Raw genomic sequence first — 21,281 nt, 5'->3', positions numbered from 1 at the left:
TGTTGTTAATTCTCACCCGAGGAAACTTTTTCCATTGGTTTTTTTAGAGAGAGTGGAAGGGAGAGAGAGTGAAACATTGATGTGAGAGAGACACATTAATTGGTTGTCTCCTGCACACACCAGGACCAGGTACGTGCCCTTGACCAGGAGCTGAAGCTGGGACGCTTCGTGCATGGGTTAATGCTCTAACCACTGAACAACCCAGCCAGGATTAAAGGTGATTTAAAATAGCTTTATTTTTAGGTATCCTTTCTGATTAATTCGCACAGGAACTGAATCATTCCGTTCTTTTTCATATTCCTTTAGCATGTATTGCACCATAGGTAAGCCTAATAAATATCAAGCTACAATCAAATAATGTCATAAATAATTAGTCCTTGGCCAAGGTTCACTTAACACAACAAACCCTAAAGAGTTTACCCTCCAAGCTATTACTTAGCTGGGTATTACCGATTTAAAATATTTATGATGAGTTATGCCACTCCACCTAACGTAACAATAACATTTCACTAAACACAAATATCTGAACTGCATACTGATAACTCCATGTTGCTCATCAGTCAAGGAGCTTTCTTAAATGGCAGACAGCCTCGATGGCTGCTTAAATAGAGATGTGTGGAATGAGGGAAAACTTCCAATAGTTACTGTATTTTTGACCTGAAGAATGCCTGAGTCTTCTTTTAGAATCTGTGAAGCCTTCTTTGTTGCACTTAGGAAAGTAACTATCACTCTGCTTGTGCTTTCAGAGCACACATTCATTTATTCATCACATATTTACTGAGCATCGTCCATGCCAGACACTGGGGTACATAAAGAATAAAACGGTAGCCCTGTCCTTAGGAAGCTCCCAGTCTAAGGGCTTTCTTAACAGGGATATCTGTGCTTACCCTACTAACAGGTTGACATGTTTATCTCCTGATAGCCCTGAGTCTCTCAGAGGTAGAGACAGTGTCTCATGTGTATTGTGTTAAATACCTACTATAATGTCTACACCATAAAGCAGGAACTACATTCATTTTTGCTGTAACAAATAAGTAGTTTAATGGAATGACTACATGTCAGAGTTCTTGTAGGGATTGAGTAGAAAACTTACTGTATATAGATGATTTCATACCGATAGATACCCCTGTCTTCCTTTCTGCCAAGGGCCACCTGGATATTTATAACATCATTCGAGAGCCATACAAAATTAACAACTTAAAAATGAGTCTGCTGCCCGTGTTTGTTTGGGGTGGGGTTTTTCATTAAACCCTGTGGATTTTTACTTTGCATCTTAAATGTTCTACTGCAGGCCACAGGCATGACAGGCAATGAGCAGGTGAAGAAACAATGGGAAAGTGTTCAAAAATTCCTGTGTTGGCTAACGGGCTTCTGAATGTATCACTGTGGTCCACAGAGAAGGCTGAAGGTAGCAAAGAGATGCTGTATCAGCTACTGCAGCCTTAAAACAAAGTTGGTGTCTCTTTGGACTTTAAAATTGTTCCTATGCAACTTATTTTATTTTTGTTTAATCAAATAAGCAAGAGGGCTTTTTTTTTTCCTATGGGGGGAAAAACATTAGTCTGCTGCCCTAGCTGGTTTGGCTCAGTGAATAGAGTGTTGGCCTGTGGACCGAAGGGTCCTGGGTTCGAGTCAGGTCAAGGGCACGTACCTTGGTTGCAGGATCCCTGGCCCTGGTCGGGGCGCATGGAGGAGGCAATCAATTGATGTGTCTCTCACATTGATGTTTCTCTCTGTCTCTCCCTCTCCCCTCCATCTCTCTAAGAATCAATGGAAAAATATTCTCAGGTGAGGACTAACAACAACAATAACAAAAAAATTAGTCTGCTATCGTTGGTCCCAAACATTTAATTAACTTACCCGTAATGCCTTGGCAGGGCCAGACCAAATGACTGTGTGGGCCCAACATTCCCCACCCCTGCTTTAGCTCATGAAAAGTTTCTGAAATGGTTGATCACACATTGTAAAACACTTAGTCTTGGTTTACAGAACACTACACTCAGCTACTCAGCTGGTTTTCCTCCTACCTTCTAAGCTGCTCATTCTCTGTCACTTTTGTGGGTTCCTTCTCATCTCTCTGACCTCAAATGTTGTAGTACCCCAGGGCTGAGCCCTGGGACTTCTCTTTTTCTACCTATGGGCTCTCCCTTGACAATAGTATTTCATCCAGTTTCATGGCATTAAAAACTAACTAGCCCGGCCACGGTGGCTCAGTGGTTGAGCATCGACCTATGAATCAGGAGGTTACGGTTTGATTTCTGGTCAGGTTACATCCCCAATCATGCAGGAGACAGCCAATCAATGATTCTATCTCATCATTGATGTTTCCATCTCTCTCTCTCCCTCTACCTCTCTAAAATCAATAAAAAAACTAACTGTATTTAAAAAAACCTAACTATACGCTGCTGACTCCCATCGTCATATCTTGCAGACTTTCCTCTGAACTGCAGACCCATGTAACCAGCTGTCTGCTTGACTCCGCCTTCAAAACAAATAGGCTTCTGCCAGCTCGTGTGGCTCAGCTGGTTGAGCCTCGTCTCATGTACTGGGAGGTGGTGGTTCAATTCCCAATTAGAGCACATGCCCATGTTGTAGGCTTGATCGGGGTGTGTGCAGGAGGCAACCAATCGATGTGTCTCTCTCACACTGATGTTTCTCTCTTTCTCTCTCTCTTCTTCCCTCCCTCCCTCCTCTCCATTTTCTCTAAAAAAAAAAAAAAAAAAAATCAATGGGAAAAATACCCTTGGTGAATATTAACAAAAACAAACAAACAAAAAGACTGACAGGCTTCTTAAACTCACCTTGTCCAAAACTGAGCTCCAAATATACTTCCCAATTCATTTCCTCCTACACTTTCCCCTACTTCAATTAATGGCAAATACATTCTTGCAGTTGCTTGGGCCAAAAACTTTGGTGTAATTTTTATTCTTCTTGTTCTCATATATACTGTCCCATTTGGCCCATCATCAAACTCTGTCGCTCTAAATTCAAAATATCCTGAATTCAACTCCTTCTCACCACTTTCATTTCCACCATCTTGGTCCAAGGCTCCAACAACTCTTGTGCAAATTGCAATAGCCTCCCAAGTGGACTGCCTGCTTCTGCCCTTGCACCCCTGCACTGACAGAGTGATCCTGTCCAAATGTGAGTCAGATCAGTCATTTCACAGCTCTGCTGAAAACCCTCCGATGGTTCCAGTGTAGGGTAAAAGCTGAGGTCCTCAGCATGTCTGACAAGGCCCCACACAAAGATACTCCCTTTATCTTCCCTAGCTCATCTCCAACTAGCCTCCAGGCCCATTCTCTCCAATCCAGCCACGCAGCCTCCTTAATGTTCCTACAATGTGCCAGGCAAGCTCCCACGTTGGATCGTTGTCTTTGCTCTTCTTCCTGCAGTACTTTTCTCCCACATAAGTGCATGGCTAGCTCCCTCACTTCCTTAAGGTCTTTATTCAAAAGCTACTTCATAAAAAAACAAAAAAACAAAACCAACCAAACAAAAATAACCCTAAAAGCCACCTTATCTAAAAATTCAACCCTGCTGCCAACACTGCATATTTCTCTTCATGTTTATTTTTTTCTTCCAAGCATTTACTATTTAAAAAATTTTAAAAATACGTTTTTTATTGATTTCAGAGAGAGGAAGGGAGAGGGAGAGATAGAAACATCAATGACGTCCTAGCCGGTTTGGCTCAGTGAATAGAGTGTCAACCTGGGGACTAAAGGGTTCGATTCTGGTCAAGGGCACATGCCTGGGTTGCAGGCTTGATCCCCACTAGGGGGCGTGCAGGAGGTAGCCAATCAATGATTCTCTCTTATCATTGATCTTTCTCTCTCTCTCCCTCTCCCTTCCTCTCTGAAATAAAAAAAAAGAAGCGATAACTAGAAAGATGGTAGAGTGCCTAACACAAATTAGGTTCCCAATAAACATAGTCACCCTTTATCTGTGATGGTTAATTAGGAAAGTTCTGCGTTCTAAAAAAAATTTTTCCCCCACAGTACTGGTTGCTCCACAAAGGCTGCTCCCTCATCAGTCTGGACCCCCCAGAACATTGAGAATAGAGTTATCTACACTAATAAAAGAGAAACATGGTAATTAGCGTACGACCATTACCCTTCCCATTGGCTAATCAGCATATCCTTATGCAAATTAACTGTCAGCCAAGATGGCAGCCGGCAGCCATGCACTGAAGCGAACAGGGAGGCTTGCTTGCTCCAGTGACTGTGGACTCCAACGTTCCCCGCCTGACTTGCCGGCCTCTCAGCTGCAACTCTAAGCAACTATGTACTATGTTGCAAATATAGAAGCTAAACAAAACCCCAGAAACCGGCTTTCAGTCAGCCGGGCTTCAGCCAGCCAGACCGCAACATTGTATCAAATACAGAAGGTAAAGGCCAGAGCCGAGGCCTCAGAGCTAAAGCTGGCCCAGAATAGAAAAAAAAAAAAGAAAAAAAGGAGCAGCTGGGAGCTTCAGTCACTTGCCAACCTGAAAACGGCCCTCAGCCCCTCAGCCAGACTGGCCAGGCACCCCAGTGGGGACCCCCACCCTGATCCAGGACACCCTTCAGGGCAAACCAGCCGGCCCCCACCCATGCACCAGACCTCTATTCTATATAGTAAAAGGGTAATATGCCTCCCAGCACCGGGATCAGCGTGACAGGGGGCAGCGCCCAAACCCCCTGATCGCCCTGCGGCTGTGTGTGCGACAGGGGGCGGGGCCACAACCTCCCTATCCGCCCTGCTCTGTTTGTGACAGGGGAAGGCGCCCTAACCCCCTGATCAGCCCTGCTCTGTGCCTGATAGGGGGGAGCTCCCCAACCCCCTGATCGGCCCTGCTCTGTGAGTGACAGGGGGCAGCACCCCAACCCCCTGATTGGCCCTGCTCTGTGCGTGACAGGGGATGGCGTCGCAACCTCCCCATCGACCCTGCCTTGAGTGTGACAGGGGGTGGCGCCCCAACCCCCCAATCGGCCCTACCCTGAGCGTGACTGAGGGTGACATCGCAACCTCCCGATCCGCCCTGCTCTGTGCATGACAGGGGGCGGCGCCCCAACTCCCCAATCGGCCCTGCTCTGAGCCCGACCAGGGGCTGCACCTAGGGATTGGGCGTGCCCTCTGCCACCCGGGAGCAAGCCTAAGCCAGCAGGTCCTTATCTCCTGAGGGGTCCCAGACTGCAAGAGGGCACAGGCCGGGCTGAGGGACCCCCCCTCCCTCCCCCCCGAGTGCACAAATTTTTGTGCACCGGGCCTCTAGTCCTATATAATAAAAGCCTAATATGCAAAGTGTCCAGTCGTCCTTTCAACCAATCAAAGCATAATATGCTAATGATATTCTAAGGCTGCTCAACCACTCGCTATGATGTGCACTGACCACCAGGGGGCAGACACTCTAATTAGTAGGTTAGCTTGCTGCTGGGGTCTGGATGATTGGGACTGAGCGAGAGGGGCCAGACATGCCCTGGAGCCCTCCTGCAGTCCTTCCCCAGCTGGCTAACCTCCTGCGTCCCTCCCGGCCCTGATCGTGCACCAGTGGGGTCCCTCATCCTGGCCTGACCCCTCAGGGGATGTTGGAGAGCTGGTTTTGCCCAGTCCTGCAGGCCAGGCCAAGGGACCCACTGATGCACGAATTTGTGCATTGGGCCTCTAGTAAAATTATAAACATTTGAGATACTCAGTACATTCTGACCTTGCTTAGGTTGTAAGCCACTCACCTAAGTAGCCTTGGGTCTTTTTCTGTAGTGCAGTGACTGGACAGTCTTTATGAGCTAACAGCAGCTGTTTCAACTGAGCCACCTCATTGCGTAGTAATGTGACTTCATTCTGAGGAGGGAGGGAAGAAAACAGTATCAAGAAAATCCATCCTTCACTCTTTAACCCCCAGTGACCATCTCTCAAAGTGACGACAGAATGCTGCCTCGATTTTCTCTTCCAAATCTGGAGACTTCTGACCCAGCCAGGCTTCAGCTAGCCCAGGGCCAGTAGAATCATGAGTTCAATGACGGAGCTGCTTACAGTGTAAGGTAGGGATTTACAATAGAAAAATTACTCCTATACAGGATAAACATGATTATACCAAAATTAATAATGCATATGTCCTTTGACTAAGAAAGCCGATTTCCATGAATCTATTTAACAGAACTACCTACTCAAGTGCATACAGTGTTCACTGCAGCACTGCTGTTCTAGCAAAAAGTTAGAAACATTACAAATACCCACACCTTGTAATGTAACCACACTATAGAGTGTACTACTATACAGCTATTTTAAAAAACACATGCCCTGACCAGTTTGGCTCAGTGGCTAGAGCATCGGCCTGTGGACTGAAGAGTCCCAAGTTCGATTCCGGTCAGGGGCATGTACCTTGGTTGCGGGCACATCCCCAGTAGGGGGTGTGCAGGAGGCAGCTGATCCATGTTTCTCTCTCATGGATGTTTCTAACTCTCTATCCCTCTCCGTTCCTCTCTGTAAAAAAATCAATAAAATATATTTTAAAAAACAACAACAAAAAACACACACAATCCCTCCCTGACTCCCCTACAAAACTATAAATGAAGATAATATTTAGAAATACATATATGTCTGGACCCTGGTTGGGTAGCTCAGTTGGTTAGAGCATTATCGCGATACACCAAGGTTGTGGGTTCAATTCCTGGTCAGAACACATACAAGAATCAACCAATGAATGCATAAATAAGTGGAATAACAAATTGATGTTTCTTTCTTTCTCTCATTCTCTCTAAAAAAAGTGTCTGGTAGGTGCATATCAAACTTACCTACAGGGAAAAGAATGAGTCTGTAAAGGCATGCTGAAGAGGGATTTTGTGTTTTTGTTGTTGTTAATCCTCACCCGAGGATTTTTTCCACTGATTTTCAGAGAGAGTAGAAGGGAGGGGGAGGAGGAGAAAGAGAGAAACATCTGTGTGAAATAGAGACACATCAATTGGTTGCCTCCAGCAGTGCCCCAACCGTGGGGGCCAGGGATCGAACCTATGATCCAGGTATGTTCTCTTGACTGGGAGTTGAACCCGTGACCCTTAGGTGCTCAGAGGTGGGGTGGAGTAGGGGTGATGCTCTAACCATTGAGGACACCAGCCAGGGCTTGACTCTGTGTTTTTATTCTACCTGTTTGTGTGTATGTATGTGAATATATTACATTGTAATGAAATATTTTAAATAACCAGAAGAAGGAAAAATAATATTCAAGAAAATGTATGGATTATAATTGTTCTATTTTTGCTTGTGTGGCTTTTTCTTTCTTTCTTTTATTAAGCTGCATTATCTGGGGCAAATGCATTTCCCTTTGGGTATTCCATGACCCCAGTCAGAGTTTACTGATGACTTAAAAGAGCATCCTGGGGTGCTTAATCTAATTCCCTTCATCCAAATGGGTCTATGAATAAATCATTCCAGTAGCAGATTTAGCCATTGATGATGTCTTTTCCAATCCCTGGGGAAGAGATTTCAACTCTGACAGTAAGAGATTCTTTCTGCATTCTTCCTGGAACATCTTCTGTATCTGTCCTAACTTAAATAATTACCATCTTCTATTATATCGTCCCACTTTTTTCTGATTCAACACCACTTTCGAGACTCAACAATCTCAACAACCATCTAGGACCCACTCACACTCAGCTGAATGTTCTGAGAAGTGAGTTCCTCTGCCTTCTTCTCTAGGGAGGACACCCATAGCTTCCGCTTCTGACGGCAGCGAGAAGCAGCAGCCCGGTTGCGCTCCAGAAAGCGCTGCCGCCGCTCATCCGGATCTTCATCCACTGTGCGCCTCCGGCGCCCTCCTGTACTAGGAGTGGGCTGGGCTGGTGAGACCTGTTGCCCAAGAAGGAAGAGGAGTTACTTGAAAGGAATTGAACCTGGTGTTAGGTATATTAGTAAGACCCGGTAAAGGGATGTATCAATCTCTGTAACCACAGCAAGTCTCATCACTATGTATACCCTTAGCTTCTCTTTTGTAATTGTTCCTCATTCTGTCTCCCATTTCCTTCCAGTCTTCTCAAGTCCCATACGTAGACAACCAGAGTTCAGTTGGAAACTGATTATTTCTGAGACAGACAGACAAAATGAAACTAGGATCACTTTTTGTTTCTTAGGAATAGGGAATCTTGTAGGGAAGGAAAGCATAAAGGAGGATATCGGGAACTTTTAGCAAGACTGGAATAAAAAGTTTACAAATCACTGATTTGGACAAGCAATATATACAAACAACTGAATGCTATAAGTTTCAGAAAAGAAGAAAAGATTTACTACTAGTGAGAATTAGGCTATTATGGAGAACTATGGATTAGTATATTCTTTTTATTCACAATCCTCATCAACCCTCCCCCCACCCTGTTTGTTCTTTTTTAAACAGAAGAGCATTTTTCAATCCCTTTATAAATTGGTGAGATAGGATTGTCTTTTGTCTTCAAACCTCAGGCTGATGTCCCTTGACTTTTGGATCATCTTCCTTTCTGTTAAGCTGATAGACCAATTTTATAATAGCAGCAAAAATAAAAATGTAGAGAGGTAAACCATCTGCATAAAACAAACTATATAATGTAAAATGCCACCAAAATATGTTCTAGATCTGTTGCTATTAAAGAATATCTATATTAGTTCCCCAGTGCTAGAGCTCACATTAGTTGTATGAGAATAAGCATGAGCTTATAAAAAACAGAATCTTATACTCCATTTCAGGCCCTACTGAATCATGTTCTTCATTAAGATAATCAAGAGATAATTTTATTTATTCAGACTAATATCTCTCCCAAAAGAAAAAATGGGGAGGAAATTTCAAATTTAATTTAATGAGCTAGAAGCCTTAGGTCAATGCTTCTCACTACACCTAGGGAAATTTACACTAATTCTTTTTTATTTTTTAATATATTTTATTGATTTTTTACAGAGAGGAAGGGAGACGGACAGAGAGTTAGAAACATCGATGAGAGAGAAACATCAATCAGCTGCCTCCTGCACACTCCCTACTGGGTATGTGCCTGCAACCAAGGTACATGCCCTTGACTGGAATAGAACCTGGGACCCTTGAGTCCGCAGGCCGATGCTCTATCCATTGAGCCAAACCGGTTAGGGCTACACTAATTCTTTTGAAATTCAAAACTTCTTCTCTGCCCTGAGCTCATTGGACCACATGTAAAGGTTGACGCTTTACCAAGGATGGGGAAAAGGAAATGATAGGTTCCTATTCTCTCACAGGCAACTCACAGCTCATGCAGGGAATGGATGTGAAAGAACAGCCCAAGAGAGAGGGAAGAACGAGAAGGAAAGGAATCCGTGGTGACTAAAAAGGAGGTCGTATAATTTCCTCAAGAGGCAAAGCAGCACAACTCAGGCAAGGGGTTACTGCTCTACCATCTCCAAGGACTGGCATCGGAAGGGGGTACATGAGGGTGGGCAGGCTTAGCTTCCAACAAGAAAACTCCAATGAAGGTTTTTGTTGCTGGCCAAGCTTTAAAGCAGCATATGAAAGGAATTAAACCTGGTGTTAGCTATACCAGGTTCTACCTCTTTGTGTGTATGTATGTGAATATATTACATTGTAATGAAATATCCTACATTACATTTAGGACATGTGGTGGTGACATCAGGAAAAGGGGCTGGGCAAAGAATGCAACTCTAGAAACCGATCTCAGATTGTTGTCACCTGTCCAGTACAGATAATACAAAACTGAGGCCTATTTGGTTTTCAAAGAAATTTACTAAAACTGAGGCCTCCTTGAGAAAAGAACTGGGCATCTAAATGGGACTGCCCTGTTTTAAGGGATTAAATTGATAAGGAAAAGTTGAATTTTTGTGTTTGTTTACTGAGCCATCTTAATACTGTGACATCACATATTAATATATTACTATTTGATTTTTGCTATAAAATATAATCAAGTAAGGTGGGGTTTGTTTTTTTGTTTGTTTTTTTTTGCTATAAGATAATTTATTGCACACTAGCCAATAATCTCCTATAACAATGGCACATACAATAATTAACAGCAAATCTGCTTAGTTTCTTGTTTAATATAATGACCAACAGAGATGTGGACAAGGCAGAGTCCTCAGAAAGTCCAGGAAGCTGCTACCAAGGATATTAACCCTTTGCGGTCGCTTGTCTACTCTCAGCCACCAAAGCTTTTTTACCGTTCCGGTCATATGTCTGCTCTCAGCCACCACAGCAAGGAACTGTACGAATCTTAATTCCATTCATGTATCAGTTCATAATTTCTCTGAAAGCTCTTAAGTGTCTAAGCGACCTTGTCACGAACCAAAACATTGCCCCGACAAATCGGAGATATCGAAACTCAATATAAACAAACGCGGTCGTTCCACACTCGCCATGCAAAACACCGTGGCGAGTCAGTCGCCTTTTGAGAGTGAAGAAATCGACAAACTTCGGAGATACTTGGCAGAATTTCAAATAAAGCTTTACAAATTACGTTTAACTGTAATTAGGCATTCTCTCTTATTAAGATATTTCAAAATAATACTCCAAAATGGCAAAAAGAAAGTTACCGAAAGAAGTGTACTGCGAATCTGAAAGTAACGATGAAGAGTTTTATTTTGGCACCTTGAATACTGACTCTGATGTAGAAAGTGATAACGTTTGTAGTGATTCTACTAGTAGTGACGTAGTTCCAAAAAAGAATTAATAAATCTTGTTTATCCTTCATAATCTTGCATGTTATGTATCACTGCTCTTTCAATGGAAATTAATTTCGACCAGTACGACACCCATGTCCAAATTTAATACGACCGCAAAGGGTTAAAGGACCATGTCATTTCTCTGAGCAAAGGCCTGGGAAGTCCACATGACCCCTCGAAAGAGTTTGTCTCTAACCGCCCAGGGAGTGTTGAGGCCCTCCTCCATCCAGCCTGTATAGAGGGATCATAGACCAAGTTTCTTCCAGGGGGCTGAACGTCTGTGAGGGGGACATAACTGACCGAATGAAAGGGAGTGAGGTCAAAGGCTAAATTCATTCTACAAGGGGAGGACAGCCAGAAGGCAGTGGCCATAAGTGAGGAGGGTTCCTTCTAGACTAATTTCCAAAAAATTTTGGCTCTGTTCGGAGCCTAGCCAAGAAGAAAATATAGTCCTCTCTCCCAGATCCTTCAACTAGCCCTCAGATGCATACACATAAGAACAGCCTCTCATGTCCTGAAGCATCACTTCCCTTCCTACCTCTGGTACTTGGGTTCCAAAGAATATTCTGCTCAAGGCTCTGAAGCACCATATGAACCTGCTTTTGCTCATGACAGATATAAACTGGGTAATGGATTAACAGAGCTCATTTCTAGAGGTATCTTGTTCAGTTTCAAGGCCTTTTTTCTCACTGGAGGCACACAAAACCAGTGGATTCTGCTCAAGGGACAGTGTGACTTCTATTCTGTGTGCTCCTGCCCTGACTATACTTCAATCCAGACTACAGGGCTCAGTGATACCTATAGGCTCAACTGACTACTTAGCTAGTCAGGCACAAGCTCCTGGCCCTCCAAACTTGTTCTTCTAGTGATTGGTACATGGGGGAGTACCTTCTAATGACTGGTCCAACTGGGTAAGGTGTAGTATGGAGAGGGGGAGACATGGGGTGTGGGGTGGAGGTGTGTCTACCAAGAATGGTTGACACTCTCAGAATGTCTGTCCCTCTCTCTTTATGGAAAATCTCCCTATGCAGTAACACCCTAGCACCACAGACCTACTGGTCAGGGATTCATGACCCTTTTTGTGGGAAACCAAACTCCCACCGCCCCAAAATTTTCTTCAAATTTCTTTAACTGAAGGAGTCAATCTCTTAACTATGAGGACCCGAGCTGGTTACATAGTAACTCTCACGGGCCCTGACTTGTGGAACTGGTGCCATCTGGTTGGCACAGGAGCTCAGGTGCTCAGGTCCCCTCCTCCATGGAAAGAGGCTCTGATTTGAGCTTCACAAACTCTCGAGCCACTTCGTCATTGCTCAGGGTTTTTTTTTTTTTTTTAAAAGACAATAGATGGGAAAGAGATTAGGAGAATCTCCTTTGTCTGGTACACATACACCATTCTCATATAGATAACACCAAAAATTAAGACCTCCTCTGAGACAGTTCTGCATTATCTCGTCCGCTTACCTGTAAGTATAATACAAGGGTGAATAAAGAATGGTACTTTTTACTACTGTCAAACTGTCAACAAGAATCAAAGCACAGGAAGGTGTCCAGAAAGCTGAAATCTATTCTTCTCTAAATTTTCTGCTCATTGAAAAACATAGGACATAAAAAGCAATGGTGACATAGCTGGTTCCCCCATCTAAGGGCCCAACTGACCTGTGGCTGGGCAGGGGATGGGGCATCAGGGTGCTGGATGAGGATCTGGCTCTGCTCAGGACGGGCTGTCACCATGGTGCTGGCAGTACCCACCACCATTCCACAACCACCATTGATTGAGGAGACTTGGTTGGTTAGGGTGGCTTTTAGTCTCTGTGGAAAAAGATAAGAGAAAAAAAGGTTGTCAAGGGTGAGATTCTATCGAGGGTGGGAAGAATGGGCTTGGATTTTATTACTGGCTTACAGATAGTTAAAATTTCCGCAACAGCCGAGACCGGTTTGGCTCAGTGGATAGAGCGTCGGCCTGCGGACTGAAGGGTCCCGGGTTCGATTCCGGTCAAGGGCATGTACCTGGATTGCGGGCACATCCCCAGTGGGAGATGTGCAGGAGGCAGCTGGTCGATGTTTCTCTCTCATCGATGTTTCTAACTCTCTATCTCTCTCCCTTCCTCTCTGTAAAAAATCAATAAAATATATTAAAAAAAAAAAAAAAAAAAAAAAATTTCCGCAACAATTTTCCCTTAGCAGAGAAAATAAAAGAAAATGGGGGGGCGGAGGGGGAGAGTGTGCACCTGGATCCCTAAAATGCCTACTCTATTCCCTGGCTATTATCCTGGGCACAGTTGGAGGGTGGGGGTGGCTGAAGCAATAGAGTCCAGATGAAAGCTCTCTCCTGGAACCTGGCCAGGTGCTGGTTACACAGCTATTCACCTCTTGGCCAGCTCTCCTGCCCACTCATCCACTCTCCATCTGTCACCCTGGAACTGAAACAGCAACTGTTCCTCTCCAAACAATCTGTGCTGCCTCTTCACTGCCATGGTCTATGTACCAGGCTCTAAAGGTGGAAGGGAGGAGATGGGAGTCCTAAATCAGGGTCTCTTTTCCTACAGCCCTCACAACAGGGTATCTTTAGCTTTGCCAAGTCCCAGAAGGTTCCCTTGCTTGGCTCACTTGAAAAACCTAGGCTGATACCACTTCTCTTAGAAAGAGCCAATGTTGCCCCAGGCTGGAATATACTCACCATCTTGGCTTCTGATGGCATAGGGTGGCCAGAGGGAGAAATGGAGCCACTGCTGTTAACTGGTGGGCCAGGGATACCAGGAATGTTGGGCACCATAGACACAGGTCTGGCCAGCTGGATCAAGAGAAGGAAGAAAAACCAGAAGGGAACATAATAGTATTGGTGGGGCAACAGCTTCCCAAAATGCAGTGATTTTTAGATTGGCACATTAGGGCCTGTTCTGTGCAACCTGCCCATAGGGCATACAGGGATACAGGGCTCCTGGGAAATACCTCCCCCCATAGCACTAAATCTAATCTTCCAATGCTATGACAACTTCTATGGGAAGGGCTGGGGCTATATTGAGGAAAGTGGTGGGCAATTTGGAAGGTGCTAAGAGCCAAATGAAAGCAACCAATCAGCAGGCTGGCAAGATCAATTCCTAGACCAGGAGCCAATTGTCCAGATGAGTCTTTGTCTAGTGTTCCATAGTAATGGATTGGCAGAGGTTAGTGAAGCGTTTGGGCAGGCTTCTATGCTCCACTAATACAGACCAGAGCCCACTTTTCCCTGGGGCTCATGTGTTTAAGAGCATTCAGGTGGAAGGGAGGGTTTGTGTGTTGGTAGGGCTGGCTGTCCCAACTACAGAGCTTACCGATATAACAGAAGGCATCTGTACTGGAGGCCCTGGCAGCACAGGCATGGTCTGCCCATTAGCAAGATGCATGACGAGAGGAAGGGAGCCAGTGGGAGACCTAGAGGACACATGAAGTGAAATGCTCATAATACAGACCTTTTTGCCTATGGATCTTTATTCTATATTATAGCAGATTTTCCAGTCTTCTCTAGTTAGGGAAGCTAAACGGCAACATTGTATAATCTTGACACCCTCATGAAGGTGGAAAAAGCAGGGAATGCTACAAGATCTTTACACTTTGCAAATTATGGAAATACCACTGAACTCAAATAGGTGGGAAGCAAATCCTATTAAGAGTTTTGAACAACTGCCCTGACCAGTGTGGCTCAGTTGGTTGCATCATGCTGGGCACTGAAAGGTCGCCGGTTTGATTCCTGGTCAGGGCACATGCCCAAGTTGTGGGTTCAGTCCCTGGTTGGAGTGCATATGGGAGGCAAACAATCGATGTTCCTCTCAAATTGATGTTTCTCTCTCTTTCCCTCTCCCTTCTTCTCTCTCTAAAATCAACAAAAGCATATTTGAAAAAAAGAGTCTTGCCCAACCAGTGTGGCTCAGTGGTTGAGCATTGACTTATGAACCAGGAGGTCATGGTTCAATTCCCGATCAGGGCACATGCCTGGGTTGCAGGCTCCAACTCCAGTGGGGGTTGTGCAGGAGGCAGCAGATCAATTCTCTCTCATCATTGATGTTTCTATCTCTCTCTCCCTCTCTGAAATCAATAAAAATAATTTTTTAAAAAGAGTTTTGAATAATTAAATAAACTCCCTATCACTGCCATGTATAAATTCTGTCTTGCCTTGGATAAGGGAGACTTGGACCAAAGTTATTTTGCAAAGGTGAATTATGCCATATGAGAGCCAAATATGAATAAGTTTCTCTTGTTCCTTTCCACATTTTGCTTTACCCTATCCAAAAAGATGTCTCTTTGTATTTTTCCTAGTGGATCCACAGAACAATAAAGCTTCAGAAGGCTGAATTCTGACAGTAACCTCTTAACTCAATGGGCATCTAGGGATAGGATGTCAAGTCATCCCACTATGAAATCTGTACAGGCTGTGCCATGAGTGAAGACAAATAGACCAACAGAATTAGAGGTAGCAAAGACCAAGAATCCTAACTGGAACTGAGGGAAACACTAAAAAAAAGATGACAATGTGTTTCAGTCCCTCATTCAGTAGTGCTCCAATAAACATCTACTGATTCAGGTTAAGAACTTATATAGTTTCCTGTGCGACCTCCATCATTATGATGAACTTCCTAAAGTTTTAAGGATTCTCCTTTTAGATCAAAGAAGTATTAAACCTCCAAAATAATGAAGTATTATCCTAAAATAAATACTTGCTGGTCTACTCAAAAGGGAGAGGAATCTATTTATTTTGAGAGACAATCACAGTGACTCATTTTCTTTGAGTGTTCAAACAGTCCCTGTTTTATCAAATAATTTTACAAAGTAGAAAAAAATTCAGGCTTCATTATTTCTCTCTGCTCTTTACTTACCCCAGTTGCCTGTTGGATGGTGGAGCCTGTGTGATGACAGAGGTTGGGGAGGGAAGGGTTGGGTGAAGTGGATCATAGCCCAAGTGGAGAGGCAGGGAGCCAGGGCGTACAATGGTAGGCGTTGGGGTAGATATCACAATAGGCTTGGGGGCAATTTCCTGGGGAGAAGAGACCAACAGATCACAAAGTGCTATAAGGGGCTGTTTATAGAGACATACGTAGCTGGTAAAATCTAGCACAAATTTATTGGAAAGAGCATTAGAGCAAGTCATGTTGCTCCAGGGTCATGGACCATACCTCACTCACCCATTCAGTAAAAATGCTGAGTTAAGACCTTTTGGCTATCCCCCTTTCATCAGGGATGATGCCCATATGAATGAGATGAGAGTTGAAAAATCACTTGAAATCTCTGTAGAAGCCTTGTAGTATCATATAAATTCTAAAAATTGTTATAACTTTTCACAATCTAGATACTGTCATTCTAAACTTGATACTGTCACTCTAAACTTTGTGTCCTGTGATCTCTAACAGGAAAAGGCAGGTACAGGTATAAGACTGGTGATAAGGCAACCCAATTATCTTCTTTAAAAAAGGGCTATGAAGTTTAAATAATGATCAGATTGTAATAAAACAAACTGCTTCTCACTGTTAGGATTTTGGGTTACCAGTGGCCACACTGGCCATGAAAACATCTCCAGACAGCTTCTAGGACCTGGCTGCTGATGAAAAGGAGAGAGGGGAAGGTTGTAATTTTTTTTTTTGGCGGGGGGGCTGGGATGGAGGAAGTGGCGTTGTAATGTTTATGGAGGGAATGGTTTTAGAAGTTATCAAACCAAGTTTGGAGGGAAGTAAAATGAGCTATAGATGCATTATTCAAAGTGGATATTAAAATTAATAACTGCTGGTAGAACAGTAGAGATTGGAAGGAGGCATGAGGGGGCTTCTGAGGTTCTGATAATACCTGGGCACTAGTTACAAAGTCTGTAAACTTTGTGAAAATTCAGTGAGCTGTATACTTACAATTTATGTACTTTTCTGTACATGTACTATATTTCAATAAATGTATAAAAAATACTTCTTCTTAAAATGTTTCCTTTAAAAAATATTTAGAATCCTAGTAGATACTCCCTGTAAGTCACTAGAAGACTTACCTCTGGGAAGACTTTTTAAAAAATTGTTTAATGTCCAGTTTATAAACTAAGTGATTTTCTTTTTCACTTATTAATTAAAGTACTACATAAATACAGTAAAGTGCATTGACTAAGGTACAACTAAATGACTTTTTACATATGTAAAACCAAGACAGAGCCCATTTCTAGCACCCTGGAAGGTTCTCATGCATCCCTTCCCAATCCATACCTTTCCCCACAAGAGGTTAAACATTATTCTGAGTTCTATCACCATCAAATAATTTTGCCTTTTCTTGAACCTGATGTAAATAAAATTACATAGTATGTGCTTCTGTGTATGAATTTTTTTGCTATTGTTCAATATAACATTTGTGAAATTCATCCTTATTGCTGTGTATATCATTAGCTTATTCTTTTTTAATGCCATGTAGTATTCCATTTTATAAACATACTACACTTTGTTCATTTTCTTGTTGATGGACTTCTTCCAGCTTTTTTACTATTATCAATAAAACTGTTATGAACCTTCTCATACACTTCTTTGGGTGGACGTACACACTAATTTCATTTCCACATTGACTTAAAAGTAGAACTGCTGGGTCACAGAGTAGGTGTAATTTATATAAATCTTCTGAACAATGAACATTTATTTGAATATATTCCATCTTCCTGTATCACACACTATACAACTATGAATCAAAATGTAATCTATTAATTAACATGTAGGATGACTTCTGATAGAGAATTTTACCTTGTCCTTGAGCACCGGGGAGCAGGGGCTGGAGGCAGGGCTGTCAGGTGGGGATGAGTCTACCTCCACTGGCCCCTCTTCTTTGATTTTAATGTCTGGTGTGGAAGGCAGAGACATGTCAAGGGGCCCTGCAGCCGCCTGCTAGGAGAGAGAAATGCGCATAGTTTAACCCCATGATTCCCTTTAAGTTGAAGCTGTATCTTCCCAGTTAAAAGATGAGGGAATAAACTTCTAAGAAGTTTAGTCCTTGGTCAAAGTGCCAAACTGCAAGTCAAAGAAATGTGAAGCCAAGGTTTTATGTACAACTTTGGCCAAATCCATTCAACTTCTCAGGGCTTCTGCTTCCCTAACTATAAAATGGAAATAACACCTGCTTCATCATGGGTGAACACTTAGAAAGATTCTGAAAGGGAAAAAATACTCACAATGCTTATAAAGACCCTGAAAGGAAAAAAAAAGATGTGATTTAAATCCATCCAAGTATTATGATATTATTTTTCAGGAAAGTAAAATGATTCCTGAATCCAGTGCCTGCCTTTTCCCAACCAGCTCAATTGGCCACTGGAGAATTGTGAACACTTTTTCTGCCAACCACATGATAGATTACCCAATTATCAAAAGCAAATAAAGACAAATTGATGATTAAAGTACTGAAAACAACATAAGAAAGACCTTTTCTAGGGTATGCCCTATGTTTGATGGTGACTTCAGCCCCAAATCTGGTGCTAGAAGCTGAAAGTTAGGAAGACAGAGCTTCAGGGTAATGGAGAAAGGAAAAGCTGATCACTTGATCCGTGAAAGAAATGGGAAGTTGGTCCTAGGAGTAGGACTGGAGAAAACCAGAAATAAAAGAGAGTACATTCCTAGCATTGGTGCCACCACCTCACAGAACTGTGGAGCCATAAGTGGCTTTGCAGGGAAAATAAACAATCCGAGATGATGGCCCTGACACTGCACCATGACAGGGGCATGACCCGATGGCATTGCAGTTCAGTTTTATGACTACGTCAATCCTTTGTTCTAGTCTTCCTAAATCCTAGAATTCTTGGCGAAAGAGGAGTTTGTTTCTAACTCTTCCTTTGCTACCTTAATCCCTAAAAATGTTCTTGGTAGTTGAGCAAAATGAAGATAGTCTTGTGTCTACCACATTAGAGAAGGTGATAATGGTTCTTTTTCTCCAATATGATGGAGGTGAGCAATAGCAAAGATGGTTTCACTTCTGCCCTAATTTTTTCTACATTTCTAAGTTATCAGGCCCAACTGAGCTAATCCTGGGATCCCTGAAACCAGAGGGTGGTGGGAAGGAGAGGCCTCTCAACCACAGGTTTAAAATCCCTCTGGGGCACATCCTAGAAAAGCTGTGGTTCAGGAAAGTTGTGGGCTCATAAAACACTCCTGGAGATAATCTTACATTGAATCTGTGCTTCTCATCAAGGCGAGGTGAAGACAGGCAGGAAGAAACATCGAGAGATACTCAATGAGTAAAGGCCTGACCAACTATGAAAGGCTTCTCAGAAGTGTCAACAGAGCAAAAATGGCAATGGAAAAGACCTTAAACTTTTCATGGGAGGCTAATTTTCTTGAGTTTGCCTATAATGAGTTTGGTTTAAAATCCCTCACATCCTGGAGGAAAAAATTTGACGTATTTCCTTTTTCTTTCTTTTTTTTGTAATTCAGCTTGCTCAATTGATTGATTTCTTTGTTTTGGGAGAGGGAGAAATTATACCACACAGGATGAAACAACTGAAAAATGAGAGACTGCCCTGTCAGTGTGGCTCAGTTGGTTGAGCGTCGTCCCATGCACCACGAGGTTGCAGATTCGATTCCTGATCAGGGCACATGCCCAGGTTGTGGGGTCGATCTCCAGTAGAGGGTGTGTAGGAGGCAGCCAATCGATGTTTCTTTCTCATCAATGTTTCTATCTCTCTCTCCCTCTTCCTTCCTCTCTCTAAAGTCAATAAAAACATATTTTTTTTAAAAAAGAGACCTGTGTCTCCAAAGTAAAAGAATAATGAGAAGGTTAGTTCTGCCTTTTGAAAGTAGAACTACAAATACATGCCACTGAATTGCCCCGCCTTCTTTTAGTTTGAGGGAGGCAGCATGAGAAGAAACTCATAGAAAGGTATGAAATTTATAAAGACTTCCAGTGATACGGACACTTTATCTTGCATTCTTACTGGTACAATTTAAGCTGAATGGAAAAATCATGTACAATTCCCTCTCAGAAGGCAACAGCTTTCCTGGACATTTTTTCTTATATTCTGGCTTTGCTATATTCTGATGGGATTTCATGTCTTACTTTGTCATGCAATTGTGGAGCATACATGTGGTTAATGTGTACATGTTCTGAGATCATATATTGGATTTTTCTGAATTATTAGGGAACACATGCCTGATTTTAAAGTGACCAATAACCCAGAATTTCAATTCTAAAGTAGAATAAATTTTGACCTTTTCCCTGAAATCCCTATACCATGGGAAGTATTTTTATTTGACTCAGTTTCCTGAACTATTTCCTCTGGTCTTCCAAATTGAAGGATTCTCTAGAGATTTGGAATATAAAGTCTAAAATCAGAATCACATCACCTAAAGATGCGATGGTATTCCAGCATTTTAATCCTTTCCACAGTTATCTACACTAAATGACCTACATATAATTCAATGCACTCGGTGACAGCTTCCACCTGCTGGCCATACTTCTACCTCTGAGCCATACAAAACAAATTTAACCCTTCTTTTACATGAAAACTCTTCAAATATTTAAGACTGAACTTTTGTTCACATTGTCTTCTCTTTCCAAGCAAAACTTCCTCTATTTCTGTAAATATTCCCAAAGTGACATAATTTCTAGTTCTTTCAACCATTCTGGTTGATCTCCTTTGGAAAGCAGTAAGAACATCCTTCTTTAAGAAAAGTTGGTTAGAGTGTCGTCCTGATAGCCAAGGTTGCAGATTTGACCCACCAGTTAGGGCACATATAAGAATCAACCAATGAATACATAAAAAAGTGGGACAACATATCGATGTCTCGATGTCTCTCTCTCTCTCTCACCCCTCTCTCTTTCTCAAATCAACCCATACATAAAAAGGAAAACAGGCAGAACAGTCTTCGCCGAGACTTGCTGTGGTTTCCTGCTTCAACAGTGCTTGGACGGAACCAGTACTGACCCCCAAGCCAGCCAGCCGCCCAGACCCAGCGTTCCACTACCTCCTCACAGCACCCTGGGACTGCCTCAAGACCCCCCCACCACTGCTCCAATGCCACCTATCTGCCTCTCCTCAGCCACCCACCATGAGGACCATGCCCACCTCGCAGGCGCTAGAACTGCCACCTGGACTTGGAGGCCTCCATCGACTGCCAGATCAGCCTGGAGCTCTATGCTTCCTAAACCCATCTGTCCATGTCTTTCTACTTTGACTGTGATGATGTGGCTTTGGAGAACTTTGCCAAATATTTTCTTCACCAATCTCATGAGGAGACGGAACATGCTGAGAAACTGATGAAGCTGCAGAATCGACTAGGTGGCCGAATCGTCCTTCAGGGTATCAAGAAACCAGATCTCAGTGACTGGAAGTTTGGGCAGAATGCAATGGTGTGTGCATTACACCGGGAAAAAAGAGTGAATTAGTCACTACTGGAACTGCACAAACTGGCCACTGACAAAAAATGACCTTCATTTGTTTGACTTCATTGAGATTCACTACCTGAATAAGCAGGTAAAATCCATCAAATAACTGGGTGACCACAAAACCAACCTGAGCAGGTTGGAGGGCCCTGAAACTGGCATGAAGACAGACCCCCAAAAGACGTGAGTGGCTGACTAGGATTAGTGGGTATTCTCTGTTTCTATAGAACCAAACCTGTAATTTTGTGCTTTAACCAATTAAACAAATTATCCCAGGGCACAAT

At 43.0% G+C, this 21,281-nt stretch overlaps 1 protein-coding gene across 7 annotated transcripts in view; it reads right to left on the bottom strand.

Annotated features, from left to right (window-relative positions):
• Positions 1-21,281, bottom strand: part of LOC139007081 (cyclic AMP-dependent transcription factor ATF-7) — a 109,364-nt gene that overhangs the window by 5,924 nt on the left and 82,159 nt on the right. For 5 of the 7 annotated variants that reach the window (XM_070410105.1, XM_070410109.1, XM_070410103.1 and 2 more), the window contains 7 exons: positions 17,373-17,513; positions 15,492-15,649; positions 13,953-14,052; positions 13,319-13,432; positions 12,298-12,450; positions 7,627-7,824; positions 5,712-5,820 (listed from right to left, as the gene is read on the bottom strand). In XM_070410105.1, coding sequence (XP_070266206.1) covers positions 5,712-5,820; positions 7,627-7,824; positions 12,298-12,450; positions 13,319-13,432; positions 13,953-14,052; positions 15,492-15,649; positions 17,373-17,513 — 973 coding nt within the window. The remainder of the gene's footprint in view (positions 1-5,711; positions 5,821-7,626; positions 7,825-12,297; positions 12,451-13,318; positions 13,433-13,952; positions 14,053-15,491; positions 15,650-17,372; positions 17,514-21,281) is intronic. The other 2 variants (XM_070410107.1, XM_070410104.1) reach the window with 1 other exon arrangement.

This window comes from Myotis yumanensis, unplaced genomic scaffold (genome assembly GCF_028538775.1).
Source record: "Myotis yumanensis isolate MYYU_CA2020_CCGP unplaced genomic scaffold, mMyoYum1.0.hap1 SCAF_3, whole genome shotgun sequence".
NCBI classification, from domain to species: Eukaryota; Metazoa; Chordata; class Mammalia; order Chiroptera; family Vespertilionidae; genus Myotis; species Myotis yumanensis.
The sequence above is the reverse complement of the archived record's forward strand: the minus strand, read 5'-3'. Positions and strand labels throughout refer to the sequence as shown.